This window comes from Phyllobates terribilis, unplaced genomic scaffold, assembly GCF_046119375.1.
Source record: "Phyllobates terribilis strain yellow unplaced genomic scaffold, ASM4611937v1 Scaffold_8008__1_contigs__length_33646, whole genome shotgun sequence".
Lineage (NCBI taxonomy): Eukaryota > Metazoa > Chordata > Amphibia > Anura > Dendrobatidae > Phyllobates > Phyllobates terribilis.
In genome coordinates this window covers 5256-20059 of record NW_027370748.1, presented here as the reverse complement: position 1 = coordinate 20059, position 14804 = coordinate 5256, and the positions used below count along the sequence as shown (strand labels likewise).

The following is a 14804-nucleotide window of genomic DNA, read 5'->3' as shown; positions in this document are numbered from 1 at the left end:
ATAAAATTGTTGCTTAAGATTGGTTACCTTTAGTCTTGATTCCTAATATCATAGACTGCTTGGTATATTTAAGCAGCGAAGCTCGGCCCGCAACATACACTTCAGCTTCAACTAGTAACTTTGAACTTTTCAAAACTCCATAACTGCACAGATTGATCAGCAATATCTGTGCGCACATCTGCTTTGAACATCTCAAACAACATCCACATCAGGAATTAATGGTGTACAAATGAACCACGGAAAATGAACGGTTTCTATAACTATCTGACTTTGTCACATTAGGTTTCCGGGTTTTCTTTTCTTCCAGCAGTCAGAAACATACATATTCAAAAGTTGTAGAAAAAAATAATAATCTGGTTGTCCTGAGTTCTCCAATGGTGGTCAGCTTCCTCATGTCTATCATGAAATGTTGCCTCCTCCATCTCTCTGTTCATCTTTGAACAGAGTTTCATACTCTTGAACCAAAAAATATTGCAGAGATAAATTCATGAATTAAAGGTCAGTATAAGACAAAATTTTTGTGGTAAACTAGTTTCTTTAAGATAAGTAACGATTACCTTCATCCCGGACATATTTCCTGTCTTGGTTGTTGTAGTGCTACTGCCAAAGCTAAACTTATTCTTCTTTTCTAATGGCTTTAGAATCTGGAAAGAGCACATTAAAGTCTCATCCACATTCATCATAGCACCTGCATTGTCGAACTCCCCACAGTAATTAGGAGCCGAAAATATAGTAACTAGTTGACGACTGGCAAAGAACTCATAGCCATCCTCTACAACTTGCAAAATATATAGATTTAGTTTTCATGATGAATATTTAATTAATTATGCAGGTTAGGTGACAGATCACCATGCATGCAAAGGATCTTGTCATCTATTAATGCAGTAACAGGTAGGCAATTGAAAGTATCAGTGAAGACCTTCCATAATCTAACGTTGAATCTTCTCTTGCACTCATCATAAAACCCATATATATGATTTACTGAAGCACATTCATGGTTTCCCCTTAAGTGGAAGAAGCTCTCAGGGTACTTAGTCTTTTATGAGAGAAGAAGGCATATTGTTTAGCTTTGTTTCCCTCTGTCAACATAATCGCCCCAAAATAAGTAAAAAGAACACCAAAACTGAAGAAATGTAGCAATCAAATGTAGTTTAAAAAGCAAGCCAGTCCTTAACCTACCATCCATTCTGAAATATATATAACTCACCATTCACCTCTTTCTGAGTCTCATAGTGAAACTCTCAATTGAAAATGTCTGCAAAATGGTGGTGCATTTTAGCGCTGCCTTCCTAGAACAACTCAACAAATGGGCAAGCATCGGCTGCTGCACCAACTATTGTAGCCTTTACACCACCTTCATCTCCACCGCCAGTCACTCTATACACAATAAAGACCACAATTCATTTAGACATTTCATCAACAACAAATGTGCACCAATCACTCTATACACATATACACAATTCATACTTCATAGAGACTATTTGCCCTAATTTACTGAACCGCTACTGCTGAGCTGATTGCCTGCTTGTCTCTTAGGATGTGCCAACTTACGAACCACTTCTTCTTTCAATCCAGTGTGAGATCTTGTTTCTCCCATGGAAAAAAGGCGAGAGAAGGACTGGCTCTTGATACCAATGTTAGAGTCGGATTCGCTATAATTAGTAGAATTAAACGCAAGAAGAGGAAGATAGTAGAATCATATCCAGGAAGTGCTTCAAGCACAAGTGAGATATGCTTCACTTAAAATGGAATCGCACTCAAAAATTTTCATGTTTGAAAGCTTCATATCATGTGCTATAATCTAGGAATTTATAACTGAAAATCTGTCCATATAATTCAAATAATTACCTAATTTTCCAATTCCGCTTACCTCTACTTGAACTGAGATTGCACCGTTTACAACGTTAGCTTCCTCGCCGCTCGCCACCTTTGCTCCAATCTCTGTTCCTGGTGCGGCGAATTCGACGATCAAGAGTTATCTGGCGCCTGGATCTGGCAAATCGACTTATTCACTTGCGAACTGTGTGGACGGAAGTCGCCGATTGAGGAAGATGAAGCCTCTTCGTTATCCTCTGTTTTCTTATCGATAACTGAATTAAGCACCGCTGGTCCGGAGGCTTCTTCTCCAGCATAGATCGGATCTAATGGAACTTGGAAGGATTGTCGGCTAGTTGTAACTTGGATTCGAAAATGAGATGCTTCCAAACGGAGGCGGTGAACAAATTGGTGGCTCTATCGCCATAGCCGAGACAGGTACAAGTCTCCTCTTCCATGGTGCTTGAAGAAACTATTTTGCAGCGACGAGAAGACACTAATCTGGTTGGTAAAAGTACAATTATACCCTTTAATATTTATGTAGATTTAAAATCAGTTTTTTTCTTAGTTGTTAGATTAAGTAAAATGGATGGATGAGATAACTACTCACCTACTCACTTTAGTGAATGTACTTATTTGATCCTCCCTCCTTCATTGTAATTACAATTATAATTTTTTTTTTAAATCTCCTTTCATTACCTTGATGGAGATTACAATTTTCTAATTAAGCCACTTAATTGTCAATGAGCACTAATGACATTCAGTATCATTTAGGAATATTCTTTTTCTCCTAAATCTCTCATAATTAATTGACATTTGGAATGTTATGGTGTACGAATGAGAGGAGGTTATGAAATTAATATTGTGATCAATTCACGAGTTCTATGGAATGTTCTGATTGTAACACCTTGTATTAATGACTCTTCATTGCAATTATAATTATATTTCTTTTAAATTGCAATTATAATTAAACTATTTAAACCTCTTTTCATTACTTTGATGAATGTTACAATTTCCAATTAAACCACATACTTGTCAATGAGCACTAATATCATTCAGTATCCTAAGCAACAATGTAACACCTTCACCATCACCTTTTGTGCCTATCTTTATAAATGGTCAATTCATTTTTCAAATTTGGATAAAAATAGTTTGCATAGATTTTAATATGTGTCTATTATATTTATTGAAGTGTAAATTTATATATACTATTTTAGTTTATAAAGAAATTAAGAATTGTAGTATTTAATATCTATTGATGGGGACATTAATTATACATTAATAATGTATAAAGTCATCAATTAAATGGGGTTTAAAAAAATATTAACATATGAATAACTTATTCACACTCTTCATGAGCATATCATATTAAAAATTCATGCTTTATATATAATTTGATTGAAAAACATTTAAAAAATACGAGCACAACAATGTATATATCAAACCATTCTTTGTAAATGACGATTACCATGCGATAGCGCATATCAAATCAAAGTACAGATACTCATATGCAATATCAATGATAAAATATATAAAACATACAAAGCTTATATATTATAGTCAAAGCCTGTGCAAATCAAAGTGCAAGTTGTAAAGTTAAAAAACTTAAATAGTTCCTATTTACTCTAACTCGCGTTACAAAACTTACCGACTTTCTCACACATTTATTCCGGTATTACAGAACTTAACGACTTCTCCTCGAATGGCTAATTCAATAAATAAATATCTCTACACTGAGTGGAGAAATTCAAATATTATGAGCAAACACTACAAATTGGAAATCACGGTTCTAAAACTTGAGAATCATATGATGTTTTTACATGCCAAGTTATGTCAAGTATTACTGGAATTGGTATTACATATCAGTTGTTCAACGATGTTGTTAACAAAGATATTAAATTTGTTTCACATTCCTAGTTTTATCTCATAATTACAGTCTATTTGTTTTATGAATACAAATATGTAAAAGGTTGTATTTTATATATTATTATAAACTTTGTGTTATTTTATTTACTTTCAAAAGATAGAATTATTTTTACTACAACTACCAAACAAAAGGCTCGTGCGAAGCATGAGCTACAAACCTCTAGTGTAACGTAAAGTAATGCACATTGGTGTGTCTTTGAATGCAAACCAGCACTTTGGTCCCGTGCTTTGCACGAGATCAACGATAACAGTATCCGATGATAATTATAGTATACATAAATATATTTTACAATCTCGATATATTTGTGCTATCCTGATGTGGTAGTTTGACCTTAGTCCAACATGTTTTGATCTGAAAAAGTTTTTGACCCATGGACCTCGATTCAACTCAAATCCAAACAATGGAAACTTAGTTTCTTTAATTGAGTTTGTAATATAGTGCTTTCTTGCCCCTGATATATATATAATTTTTTTTATTACTTGATATTGTTTTGGTTCAGAACTTATATTTTAATAATTTTAATACATATTTATATCAATGAGATTGCATCATCAAAGTTTGCAGTTCATATACTTGACTTTTTTGTTTTTTCATAAAGTTTATTTCATACATATTGATAGAATTTTGCTATTTTACATAAGATGCAAATCATATATATGAGTTTTTAGATTGGCATCTTTATTCATCATCATTATCATACAAATACCAAACGCATTTTGCTATATAACATTTTAACATTTTCACATGCACATAGTTCAATGATATTCTTATTTATCGTGAACATAATTTATATCAATCTATCTATATAATACTAAAGTAACATGGAAAACATCCTATGTGTCAGTCTCACATTGATTTGAACACATGACATATTCTTACTAATTCTTAACATTTTTTTACACTTGTCAAATTTTAAGAGCATTGCTATTTTCAGACTATAGCCACATGTCATCCAAATTGGCAGACATACGACATAAATTATACACATATCCTTTACTATTAGACGACTAGGATACCATAATTTAATAAAAGGAAAACATACAATCTAGAAACACCTTTTACTCTCTATAAGAGAAACAACTAAAATCCACCATTATCTTTTATATTTAATTATAAAGATATCCTATAAAGAAACATAAGTAATTACTAAAATAAAGAATATACCGAATCACAGTTACAAGAAAAGTATTATATAAATACGATCATTATTTATTATCTATGAAAAATATAATTATTTATGTTGTGACTCAATAACTATATATTTTTATTAGTTATGTATATATATATATATTTAAAAAGTTATAATATATCTATATATTATTTATTTTAAATATAAAAATATTAGACTAATCACGTGCATGCACGCTGATTAAACTACTTTGTACTACTTTGATATCATATCATGATATTTTTAAAATAGATGACATGTTTCTAACTCAATGACTTGTTTTGCTATTACAAGAATTTATTTTGAATGTTAGTTTATCTGATTACCTCAATTTAATTATATTTTATGTAGTTAAAAATATTTATATGATTTATAATAGTTAAATATATCACACTATTAATATTTTGTTTCAATAACAGATATATAGATTTAAAAGATAGATTTAGATAAATTAGAGTTATGTTCAGATTCAAGTATTGTAAACATTTTGTACTCAGGATTTTTTTTCCTTTTCAAAAAATTTGGGTGATTAATTAAGAACTTAATGATTTAAAACATGATCAATTTATATATAGATATAGATAGATATGGATAACAAAAAGGGTGAAAATGGAAAACCCCGAGAAACTGTATTCTATATTGACACATAAATCTGGGAGTGAAGTTTCTTACATATCTACTAACCTCATGTTTTGGAGAGGCGTAGGAGTATTAAAACAACTAATATTCCTACAGGCTGAGGGTAGACAAGAGGAAGACTGAATAATCATCTTTAACTGATGAATGATGATCAAGTATCTGTACACTACCTTGTAGATGAATGCTGATGAAATATAAACAACCCTTGTACAAGTTCTCATTGCATTTGGTCTGTTCCACCTAAACCTGCAAGTTTATACATAGTTTCATTTAGTTTATTGTAATGTGGACAAAGCATGTAAAACATTTGATACCTGCATGAGTCACTAATTAAAGTATATCATCTATCTTCATTCCATGAATCAAGAGGGAACTCAGTATTATCATCCTTGGACTTCTTCCTCAGTTCCATCCGTTTAACGTTTTCAGATATCTCCTGAAAAGTTTTGTTTACCCTCGCAAATCCTCTCTCAACCGGCTCTACAACGTGTGACACTGTGTATCTCATATCATCCACCATCTTGTTGAGACAAACCAAAACACCATTAATAGATGTCCAAACCTTAAATTTTTAGTATATGTAATCGTGACATGTATAGTACAATATTTAACAAATAATAAAGATGACAGAAAATTGATGCAGTTATATGAAAAGATAAATATAAAAGGAAAAGGTTAATATGTATATAAGAAATCTAACGAGAAAATTTAGGTAGGTATTTCTTAGCAGTATTTTTGACATAGGAAAGAGTAATTAGGAATAAACTAGAAGGATAAATAAGTAAATGCAATAAATTAAATTGTGATGTGGCTCTAGATGAACAAGTAGGTAAGATAATTTCTTAGTACTCCCTCTGATCCAATTTAAATTTCCATTTTAGACTATAGCATTTGATCCAAATTACTAGTCATTTTAGCATCTTAAAATACAATTTATTTTCCAATTCAATTCATTAGATGTTAAATTTATTGGTTTCTACACATTTCTCATCTTTTCATATTAGCATTTGAATCTAGCCAATAAAAAATACATATATACAATATACATCAAAGAGTTTTGAGGAATAATAACTTTTTCTTAAAATCAGTGATTTCTTCCCAATGGTGGAAGGAATAAGAAGACTTACAATTTCGCTGCTACCAACAACAACATCCCGGACAGACTGAGGAAAACTCAACCGTTTTTCCTATCATCATTTCGAGCCATTCGCATATTCGTAAACTTGCCACTATCTAAAACCTCTTCAGGATCAGGATCAGTGCCTAAAGCAGCATAGTCATCCATTACAGTCACATTTCGTACACACCTTTCACCGCGTTTAAAGGGCACAGCTGGAAACACGTATAAATGGACTACAGCTGCAATACCCATCTGTATCAAGAGTATAAAATGTTAAGTTTGAAGGAGATTAAAACTTAGTCAATATTGTATATATCAGCACCTCAATACATATTATGTAGTCTTGGATTCGTGTTTTCAGCTCCTGTGCAAGGGCTCCTCTAAAGGCTCCGATGGAGAAAAGTAATGCAACGGCTATTCCTTGCCACCATGTTAAGAACACAATTGACTTGAATGCGAGGAATTTCGGTAAAGGTTTTATGGGGGCGAGTTTTATCTTTTGTGACGGTGTAGAATTGGACTAGGCAATATAAAGCCCAAGATTGACTGAAATTGAGAACTACTGCTAAGTATGGATAGCTGCAAAAAAAGGACACAGACTTATAAATTCAGTATTAGAACTTCACTTATCATAGTCAGTGCTTTGATACACATCCAATAAATATTTACTTGGACCATCCACAACCCTGATATTCTGGGTATCAAATCCCTTTTCTAATCATAAATTAAAATCAAATGTCAGATGTTCAAAATTGAATCAAGGTAATAATGGCTTTTAAGTATCATGCAGATGATATTCAATCTGACACATGCGTCTAAAATTTAGGTCCGTTTTGATCCCACTTTTAGTATGTATTTACAATTAAATACTAGCCTGTAATTCCATGATATATGATGCATTGGGAAAATTAATAAAAATTGATAAAATACTTAAAATGAGTATCATTAGGTGCTTAAAGGAAACCTATAGCTATCATGATATATGATGAAAATTAAGGGAAGGGATATCTTACCCGTAATTCCACTGAAACTTGCCTTCCCCATAAACACCAAAAGCTTGCAAAATCATTGCCACAAGCGCACAAATCATCTTTAATATCATCTGAGAATTAGAAAAATTGCATGTCAAAAGCTGTGAATTCAAGCAATATTTCCGGAAAACTTGAGAATCTAAAAGTTCATACATATTGAACAATCCTATCTTCACTGAATGATAGAAATCTTTCCCTAGATACCACTCGCGAAGTAAGTAATTTAGAGGGAACGGATGCTCCACAACTCCATGGCTACTAGCTTCATCAAGAAGTGGCGCATCAGAACTTACAACACTCTTACGTTCCATAAATTCTATGGTGCTCTCCTCCCACCTAAAAGACAATGCTGCTCTCAGAATCCATAAATATACATATCAACACAAGGAGAAAGAGTTTTTCAGATCTTCCATACCTAAGCAAGCAATCAGATACCTCTCAAAACAATATAATGCAAAGGCTTCATAGCAGTCACGAATTATTTCACAGTTGAAAGCAGCTTTTGCATCCACAAGTGACAAGTACTGTGGAACCAAATGAGAGTGAACAACAATGGACAATCATAAACCAGAGAGTTGTAAATTCTATAAGGAGATACACAACATACTGATTCTATTGCATAGACAGGAACCATCAGTATAAGTCCAATCAAGAACTTCTGTTCCTGCAATTGAGTTAGAAGCAAAACTATCAGTTTCAAATGTAGAAACAAAAACAGAAAGAGTTTACCACGAACTTTGTGATACACGGTCAGTAGAGATAAGTACCTCAGGCTGATTATAAGCAGCTAGATGCTCGAACAGAAGATACATGGAGAGCACAAGAGCGACTAGCACAAATATGCCAGCACTGCCTATTGTCCAATCATACAGAAGTGACGTTCCATTCACCAGATTTAGATCCCAAAGATTTATAGATCTACTAGAGGATTCTGCCATGGTTACTAAGAAAAAGAAAGAGCAAGCAATGCTCCTCCATCCCATTGTAAGGAAGTACTACACCTGCTGCTATGCCCAAGTCAATTGCTTCTACGTCTGTCTTTTGTGTAGAATTGGTCTAAACTAAATATCACTTCATTATTGAGAACTGCAACATAGAAATTAATAGAAAATTACAACCTCTATCATGCTTCACTAATCCAAAATGCACATTGAGAAGAGCTAGAACAATTGATTAAATTATAAAACAAACTAATAACTATCAGAATTACAAGAATCAGCACAGAAAAACATGAGCATCCTAGCATCAAAAGTAAACAATAACTTCCTGAATGTAGCCAATAAGAGGTACTCGCTATCATGAATACATCATAAGAAACCCTAATTCGTCTACTGGATCAACTTTCTGAAATCAAAACAAAACAATTTACCAGGCTTCAGCTAGATTGAATCAGTTTTGGCCAAATGCATCAGTAATTACAGCTAAACAAAGGCTTCAAATTACTAGCATGAACAATCCGAGAAGATCAGGAGCTCACCTTAATGCAAATTGAGGATAGAAGTGTGAATTTGGTGGCAGTGGAGCTTCAGAAGACTGTTAGGTATAACTTCGTTATGATGTTTTGTGCCAATCGATTATTTTTCTTCAGAGTTTTGAAAGAAAATCAATGGCGTGAACGGAAGCCAAATTCAGATAGCAAATCACTCGTAAAGAAAGTGGAGAAAACAGGGATTCGCAGTGCAGAAAATGACGCTGAATTTGTCTTCGGAAGTATTTGGCAGAGAAAAATAAAAATTAGTTAGATTGATTTCCTTTTCCTGCAAGTTATTTAAATATATCTACCAGTCAGCAAACGCCATAATAGACTTCCTCTCTATTCTCTCTTTTGAGTTTTGTCTTTTCCAGTTTCTGATTGCAACCCGTTATGGGCCGCCTCTTCTTATGGGCCTGGCCCATATTTCAAGTGATTTATGCCCAATAATAGTGCTTGTACAAGGAAAGGAGTTTTTGCTGCTACTGGTTTATTGTTGGTTTTACTACTACTTTTGAATGTTGTGTGTTCTAACCTGCATGGGTGCTAAAGTGTAAAATATAGGTCCGTTCGCCTAGTTATTTTTATCAATAAGGATATTATTTGAGATTATGTTGTTTGGCAAAAATAAATTATAAGCACATTATAATGTGATTTTATTTGACACATTTTTCAAAATAACAAGCTTTTTTTTAAAATTAAGTTCATTATAATTGATAATGATGCATAAGCGAACGGACCCATTCTGTAACATACATAATGAAACTGTATGTTTATAAAAGAATATTGAGAATGGGGTATATTGTAGTGCAATCAAATGGATGCTTTTTTGGAGTCTTGCCATGGGAGTTAAGTTTTCAAAACTTGAAAGCATTGTGATGTGCAAATTGTCAAATGTTTAAAATTCACCTCCATATATGGTACTCATTGTGCTTTCAGAATACAGCCTCAGTTGTAGTTTATATGCACTGATCTATCTTACCAAGACCATAAGGATCACATGAATATGGATTACCGGAAGTACATTTCCCTCTTTTTGCCCTTACCTATACCTACTCCATGTGATCACCATGCCCCACCACCACCCCATCACATGCCACCTCCTCCTCCACCACGCATGCCTCCTCCTCCTCCACCCAAACCGAGCCCACCACCACCTCCGTCACCCAAGCCCAAACCGAGCCCACCACCACCTCCATCACCCAAGCCCAAACCTAGCCCACCACCACCACCCTCGCCCAAGCCCAAACCGAGCCCACCACCATCACCGACCTCACCCAAGCCCAAACTGAGCCCACCACCTCCGTCACCCAAGCCCAAACCTAGCCCACCACCACCGCCCTCGCCCAAGCCCAAACCGAGCCCACCACCTCCGTCGCCCAAGCCCAAACCTAGCCCACCACCACCACCCTCTCCCAAACCCATACCTAGACCACCACCACCACCCTCGCCCAAGCCCAAACCGAGCCCACCACCTCCTTCGCCCAAGCCCAAACCTAGCCCACCACCACCACCCTCTCCCAAGCCTAAACCTAGCCCACCACCACCACCCTCTCCCAAGCCCAAACCTAGCCCTCCACCACCACCCTCGCCCAAGCCCAAACCTAGCCCACCACCGCCCTCACCCAAGCCCAAACCTAGCCCACCACCACCACCACCCAAACCACGTCCTAGCCCACCACTACCACCCTCTCCCAAGCCCAAACCGAGTCCACCACCACCCTCTCCCAAGCCCAAACCTGGCCCACCACCTCCCTCACCCAAGCCCCACCCGAGCCCACCACCACCCTCACCCAAGCCTAGACCTAGCCCACCACCACCACCACAACCTCATCCTCATCCTATTGCACCACCTCCACCGCACCCTATCGCTCCACCACCACCTTACCTACCACCACCATCTCCACCATCAAACCAACCAACAACCATCATAATACTACTCCTCTCATTCGGAACCATCATGCTAATCTTTGCCCTCATCTACGCCTTATACCGTCTCATCAAGAACACGACCGCCTCAACTCGCTCAACACAAGACATAGACGTCGACGGCCACTTGGACATACACGAGGTCTTGATCCCAGGCCCCAAGGGTACCCAAATCGAGGCATTCGACGTCACCGGGACCCTCGACGTGCATGAACACATAAGGAAGGAACAATTCACTGCTGACAAGCCCTTAGATTTCAATGCCATGGCTTCAGACGCAGCTCACTCTGCCATTGAAGGAGCTGCTTCTTCTTCCTCTTCCACCAAAACTCAAGATCACAAGCGTGCAGATTGAATACATAACTCAAATCATCGAACAAAATAATCAAGAGCCACTTAATATTCACCAATTCAATATGACGAATTCGTTTGTATTCATGTGAAAATATCCTAATGTCTTTATATGATGTGTATTCCTTGCTTCATTTACAGTCCATTACCAGTAACTCTTGTTATAAGTGACCTTTTTTTACCAAGTGACGATACCATCTTTATTTAAAGCTCAAAATGCACGATAGTCTCCCATACATAAGGGCCAATTACCAGCAAGGTTACAGCTTAAACTAGACAAAACCACATTATTACATACATATCTTTTATAACTCTGTTCAAGGATCCATTTTGATGATGCATCTAAGACCCTCTCCCTTGAGCATCAGATCAAAGGCCTTATTAATGTCACTGAAGCCGACTTCATGCGTTATGAACTTCTCCACCTCCAGCTCCTGCACAAAATAAAAATCCATATTTTTTTCATGTCAAATTTAGCCCATAAAAAAGTTAAGTCTCATTATGCAGGTTCATCTCACCTTGTTCAGGTACCTCTCAACCACCTTAGGAATGTCGGTACGCGGTTTGTAGTGGCCATAGAAGGTACCTTTTAGAGTCCTCTCATTCAGGAGGTTCACAGGGTGAGTTTTGAAAGCGTCATCTTTGTTCGGTACACCAACCAACACACAAACTCCCCATCCCTACAAAACAAGACAGTAAAATACCATTAGTAAAACCCATTTCACTTCAAAAATTAAACTATCCATATGTAACTCTTCAAAAAGAGTTACGAAATTTATAACCCCGTCTTAAGTTTCATCCTAAAAGGTAAACTATTCATATGGAACCTATATATAGTGCTGGCCCCGGTTCATGAACCCCGGTTCCGGTTTTGAGTGTCGAAAAAATTAGTTTTAGAAACTTCACTTTATATACATATTAAAATTTTAAGTACTTAGTTTAGAAACTCTAAGAACTTAATTAAGAATCTAAATGAACTGTCGGTTCAGAAAGATTAACCTTCATGGAACCTCCGGTTCAAAGGTTCATGGTATTTCATGAACCTGGCCCTGAACCTTGATCTCAACCGATTTCAAGGTTTAGGGCCGGTTCCATGCCAGGCCATTGAACCACCGGTTTATGCTGGGCCAGTTCACACGGTTCAGGTTCAATTTGTCCAACACTTATTATGGGCAGTCTTAAACTATGCATTAGATTGCAAGAGTTGGTGTATTTTCTTACATCATGAACACATTCAAAGGCGGATATCATGGCCTGGACACTTCCAGTACACTCTACACTTCGGTCAACTCCTCCATCGGTCATTTCAGCAATCACCTGTTAACCCAATGCTTGCTTTCATTTCATTGTCAAAGAAATTTGATTCTTTTGTGAGCGAAACCAGATAGAAACTGACCTCCTGAACTGGCTTGTTGTGATCTTTTGGGTTTATGAACTCAGTGCATCCAAACTTTCTTGCTGTAACATCGAAACAGAACGTGTAAGAAACATAACAGTAATCATTTGAGGAGTTTTGAGGTGAATTCTACCTGTTTCGAATCTGTTCGGGTTCAAATCAACACCAATGATCCTTGAAGCACCAGAAACTCTAGCTCCTTCAGCAGCCTATGGAAATCAAATCCAAGTCAATTTCAATTATAGATCAAAAACAAAATATTAAATTTTACTACTACAAAACTACTCTTACAGCAAGTCCAACAGCTCCCAATCCGAATATAGCCACACTAGAACCTTTCTTAGGTTTTGCAACATTGACAGTAGCTCCAAAACCTTCCAAAACACAGCAAAAAATCAGAATACATATAGCGTGAGTAGGCTTTTTAAACTTCTATGGGTTGATTTAGGACTAACCAGTAGCGAATCCACAGCTAATGACACAAGATTTGTCAAGAGGGGCATTAGGGTTGATCTTGGCAAGACATCCTTTATGAACAACGGTGTATTCACTGAAAGTTGAAGTGCCAAGGAAGTGGTGAATTGGTTTCCCTTTGATTGTGAATCTTGATTTTCCATCACTCAGCATTGACACCCTATCTGTGTTGATCCTGAGAAGATCACACATGTTGCTTTCCTCTGACTTACAATGGCGGCACTCTCCACACTCGCCGGTGAATACAGGAAGAACATGGTCTCCTGGACTTAGTTCAGTTACTCCTTCACCCACACTTTCCACTATTCTGCTCATTCAAATATACAAGATTGATCCGCTCAAGATCAGCTCAAAACATGGAAGATTTGGCATGTTTTGCATAGCAACAAAATAAGCTGAAAAATCAATTGCTAGTGGAAAGCATCATACCCGGCTCCTTCATGACCAAATATCCTAGGGAAGAGTGGTGTTTGTCCCTGTAGTTAAGCAAAATAATACATAAACTTGAGCATATACAACTTATACAAGACGTGCAAATACTGCAAAATGCATAATTGTTACTGCAAAATCAATCTATGGAAGTTTAGAACTGAGAAAAGAGTTCATTTCATCTGATCTATATCATAGAGATTGTCAAATACTTTCTTCTTCAATAACTTCTTCTATTCTATTCTATATAATAAGGCTAAAAGAGCTGCTGACAAATCAAATAGTAACTTAAAAGTAAATAAACTTGAGCATATACAGCTTATAGAAGACATGCAAATACTGCAAAATGCACAAGGAGATAAAAAAGCTCCTTTCGTCTGATCTATATGTATAACAAAATTGTCAAATACCGGCTTCTTCAAAGCACTTGTTCTATTCCATTGTATATAGCTAAAAGAGCTGCTGACAAATCAATTAATAACTTAAAAGTACTGTAAAAACTATTGACCTTGGCTTCCCAGAAGTAAACATCAGTATGACAGAGCGAAGTGTAGTGGATCTTCACTCGAACTTCATCTTTCTGTGGTGGCGCAACTTCGACTTCCTCTATCACCAAAGGCTTTCCCGCCTCCCACGCAACAGCAGCTACAAAATTACGTTGTTTTCAGAAATCTAGGGTTTTAAGAAACCGAAGAATTATGCAAATTTCGCAGGTGAACTCTGCTTGATGGAATTGGAATTCATACCTTTGCATTTGATGGCTTGAGCAGACATGATCGAAATTCTTCCTTGATCGCTTCAATGAATGAAGAATGGAGAAGGATCGTTGGGAGATTTTATAGTAGATGAGTTTTTCGGTCATAGTCTGTGGATCGGAGGAGAAAGAAGGAAATGGCTCACAGAAAATTGCAAAACCGCCATAATCGGAAAAGCTGGGGGGTCAGAAAACTCAAAACCAACGTTCTCAAAAATACAACTTCCAGGTTTTACTATTGCCACGTGTCAGATACAACGGTTCTGGCGCTGTTATCAGGGTTGGGGCCTGTTTGGCGCA

General features: G+C 36.4%; 2 protein-coding genes and 1 pseudogene across 2 annotated transcripts; all 3 read right to left on the bottom strand.

Moving 5' to 3' along the window:
• Positions 1-326: 326 nt before the first annotated feature.
• Positions 327-1472, bottom strand: LOC141252068 (uncharacterized; annotated as a pseudogene).
• Positions 1473-5889: 4417 nt separating this feature from the next.
• On the bottom strand, positions 5890-8683 carry LOC141252067 (uncharacterized). The gene is given in 11 exon segments (XM_073670455.1): positions 5890-6069; positions 6677-6738; positions 6741-6921; positions 6992-7162; positions 7164-7248; positions 7683-7771; positions 7854-7864; positions 7867-8052; positions 8116-8224; positions 8308-8364; positions 8468-8683. Coding segments are annotated over 11 exon segments (1347 nt in total).
• A 3085-nt stretch (positions 8684-11768) lies between these two features.
• LOC141252066 (uncharacterized) lies at positions 11769-14524 on the bottom strand. The gene is made up of 10 exons (XM_073670454.1): positions 14497-14524; positions 14259-14395; positions 13751-13797; positions 13303-13628; positions 13139-13221; positions 12981-13056; positions 12848-12909; positions 12673-12768; positions 11970-12131; positions 11769-11885 (listed from the first exon to the last, which is right to left on the bottom strand). Exons 1-10 carry the CDS (start codon positions 14522-14524, stop codon positions 11769-11771), a joined length of 1134 nt encoding a protein of 377 aa, XP_073526555.1.
• Between the last annotated feature and the right edge of the window lie 280 nt (positions 14525-14804).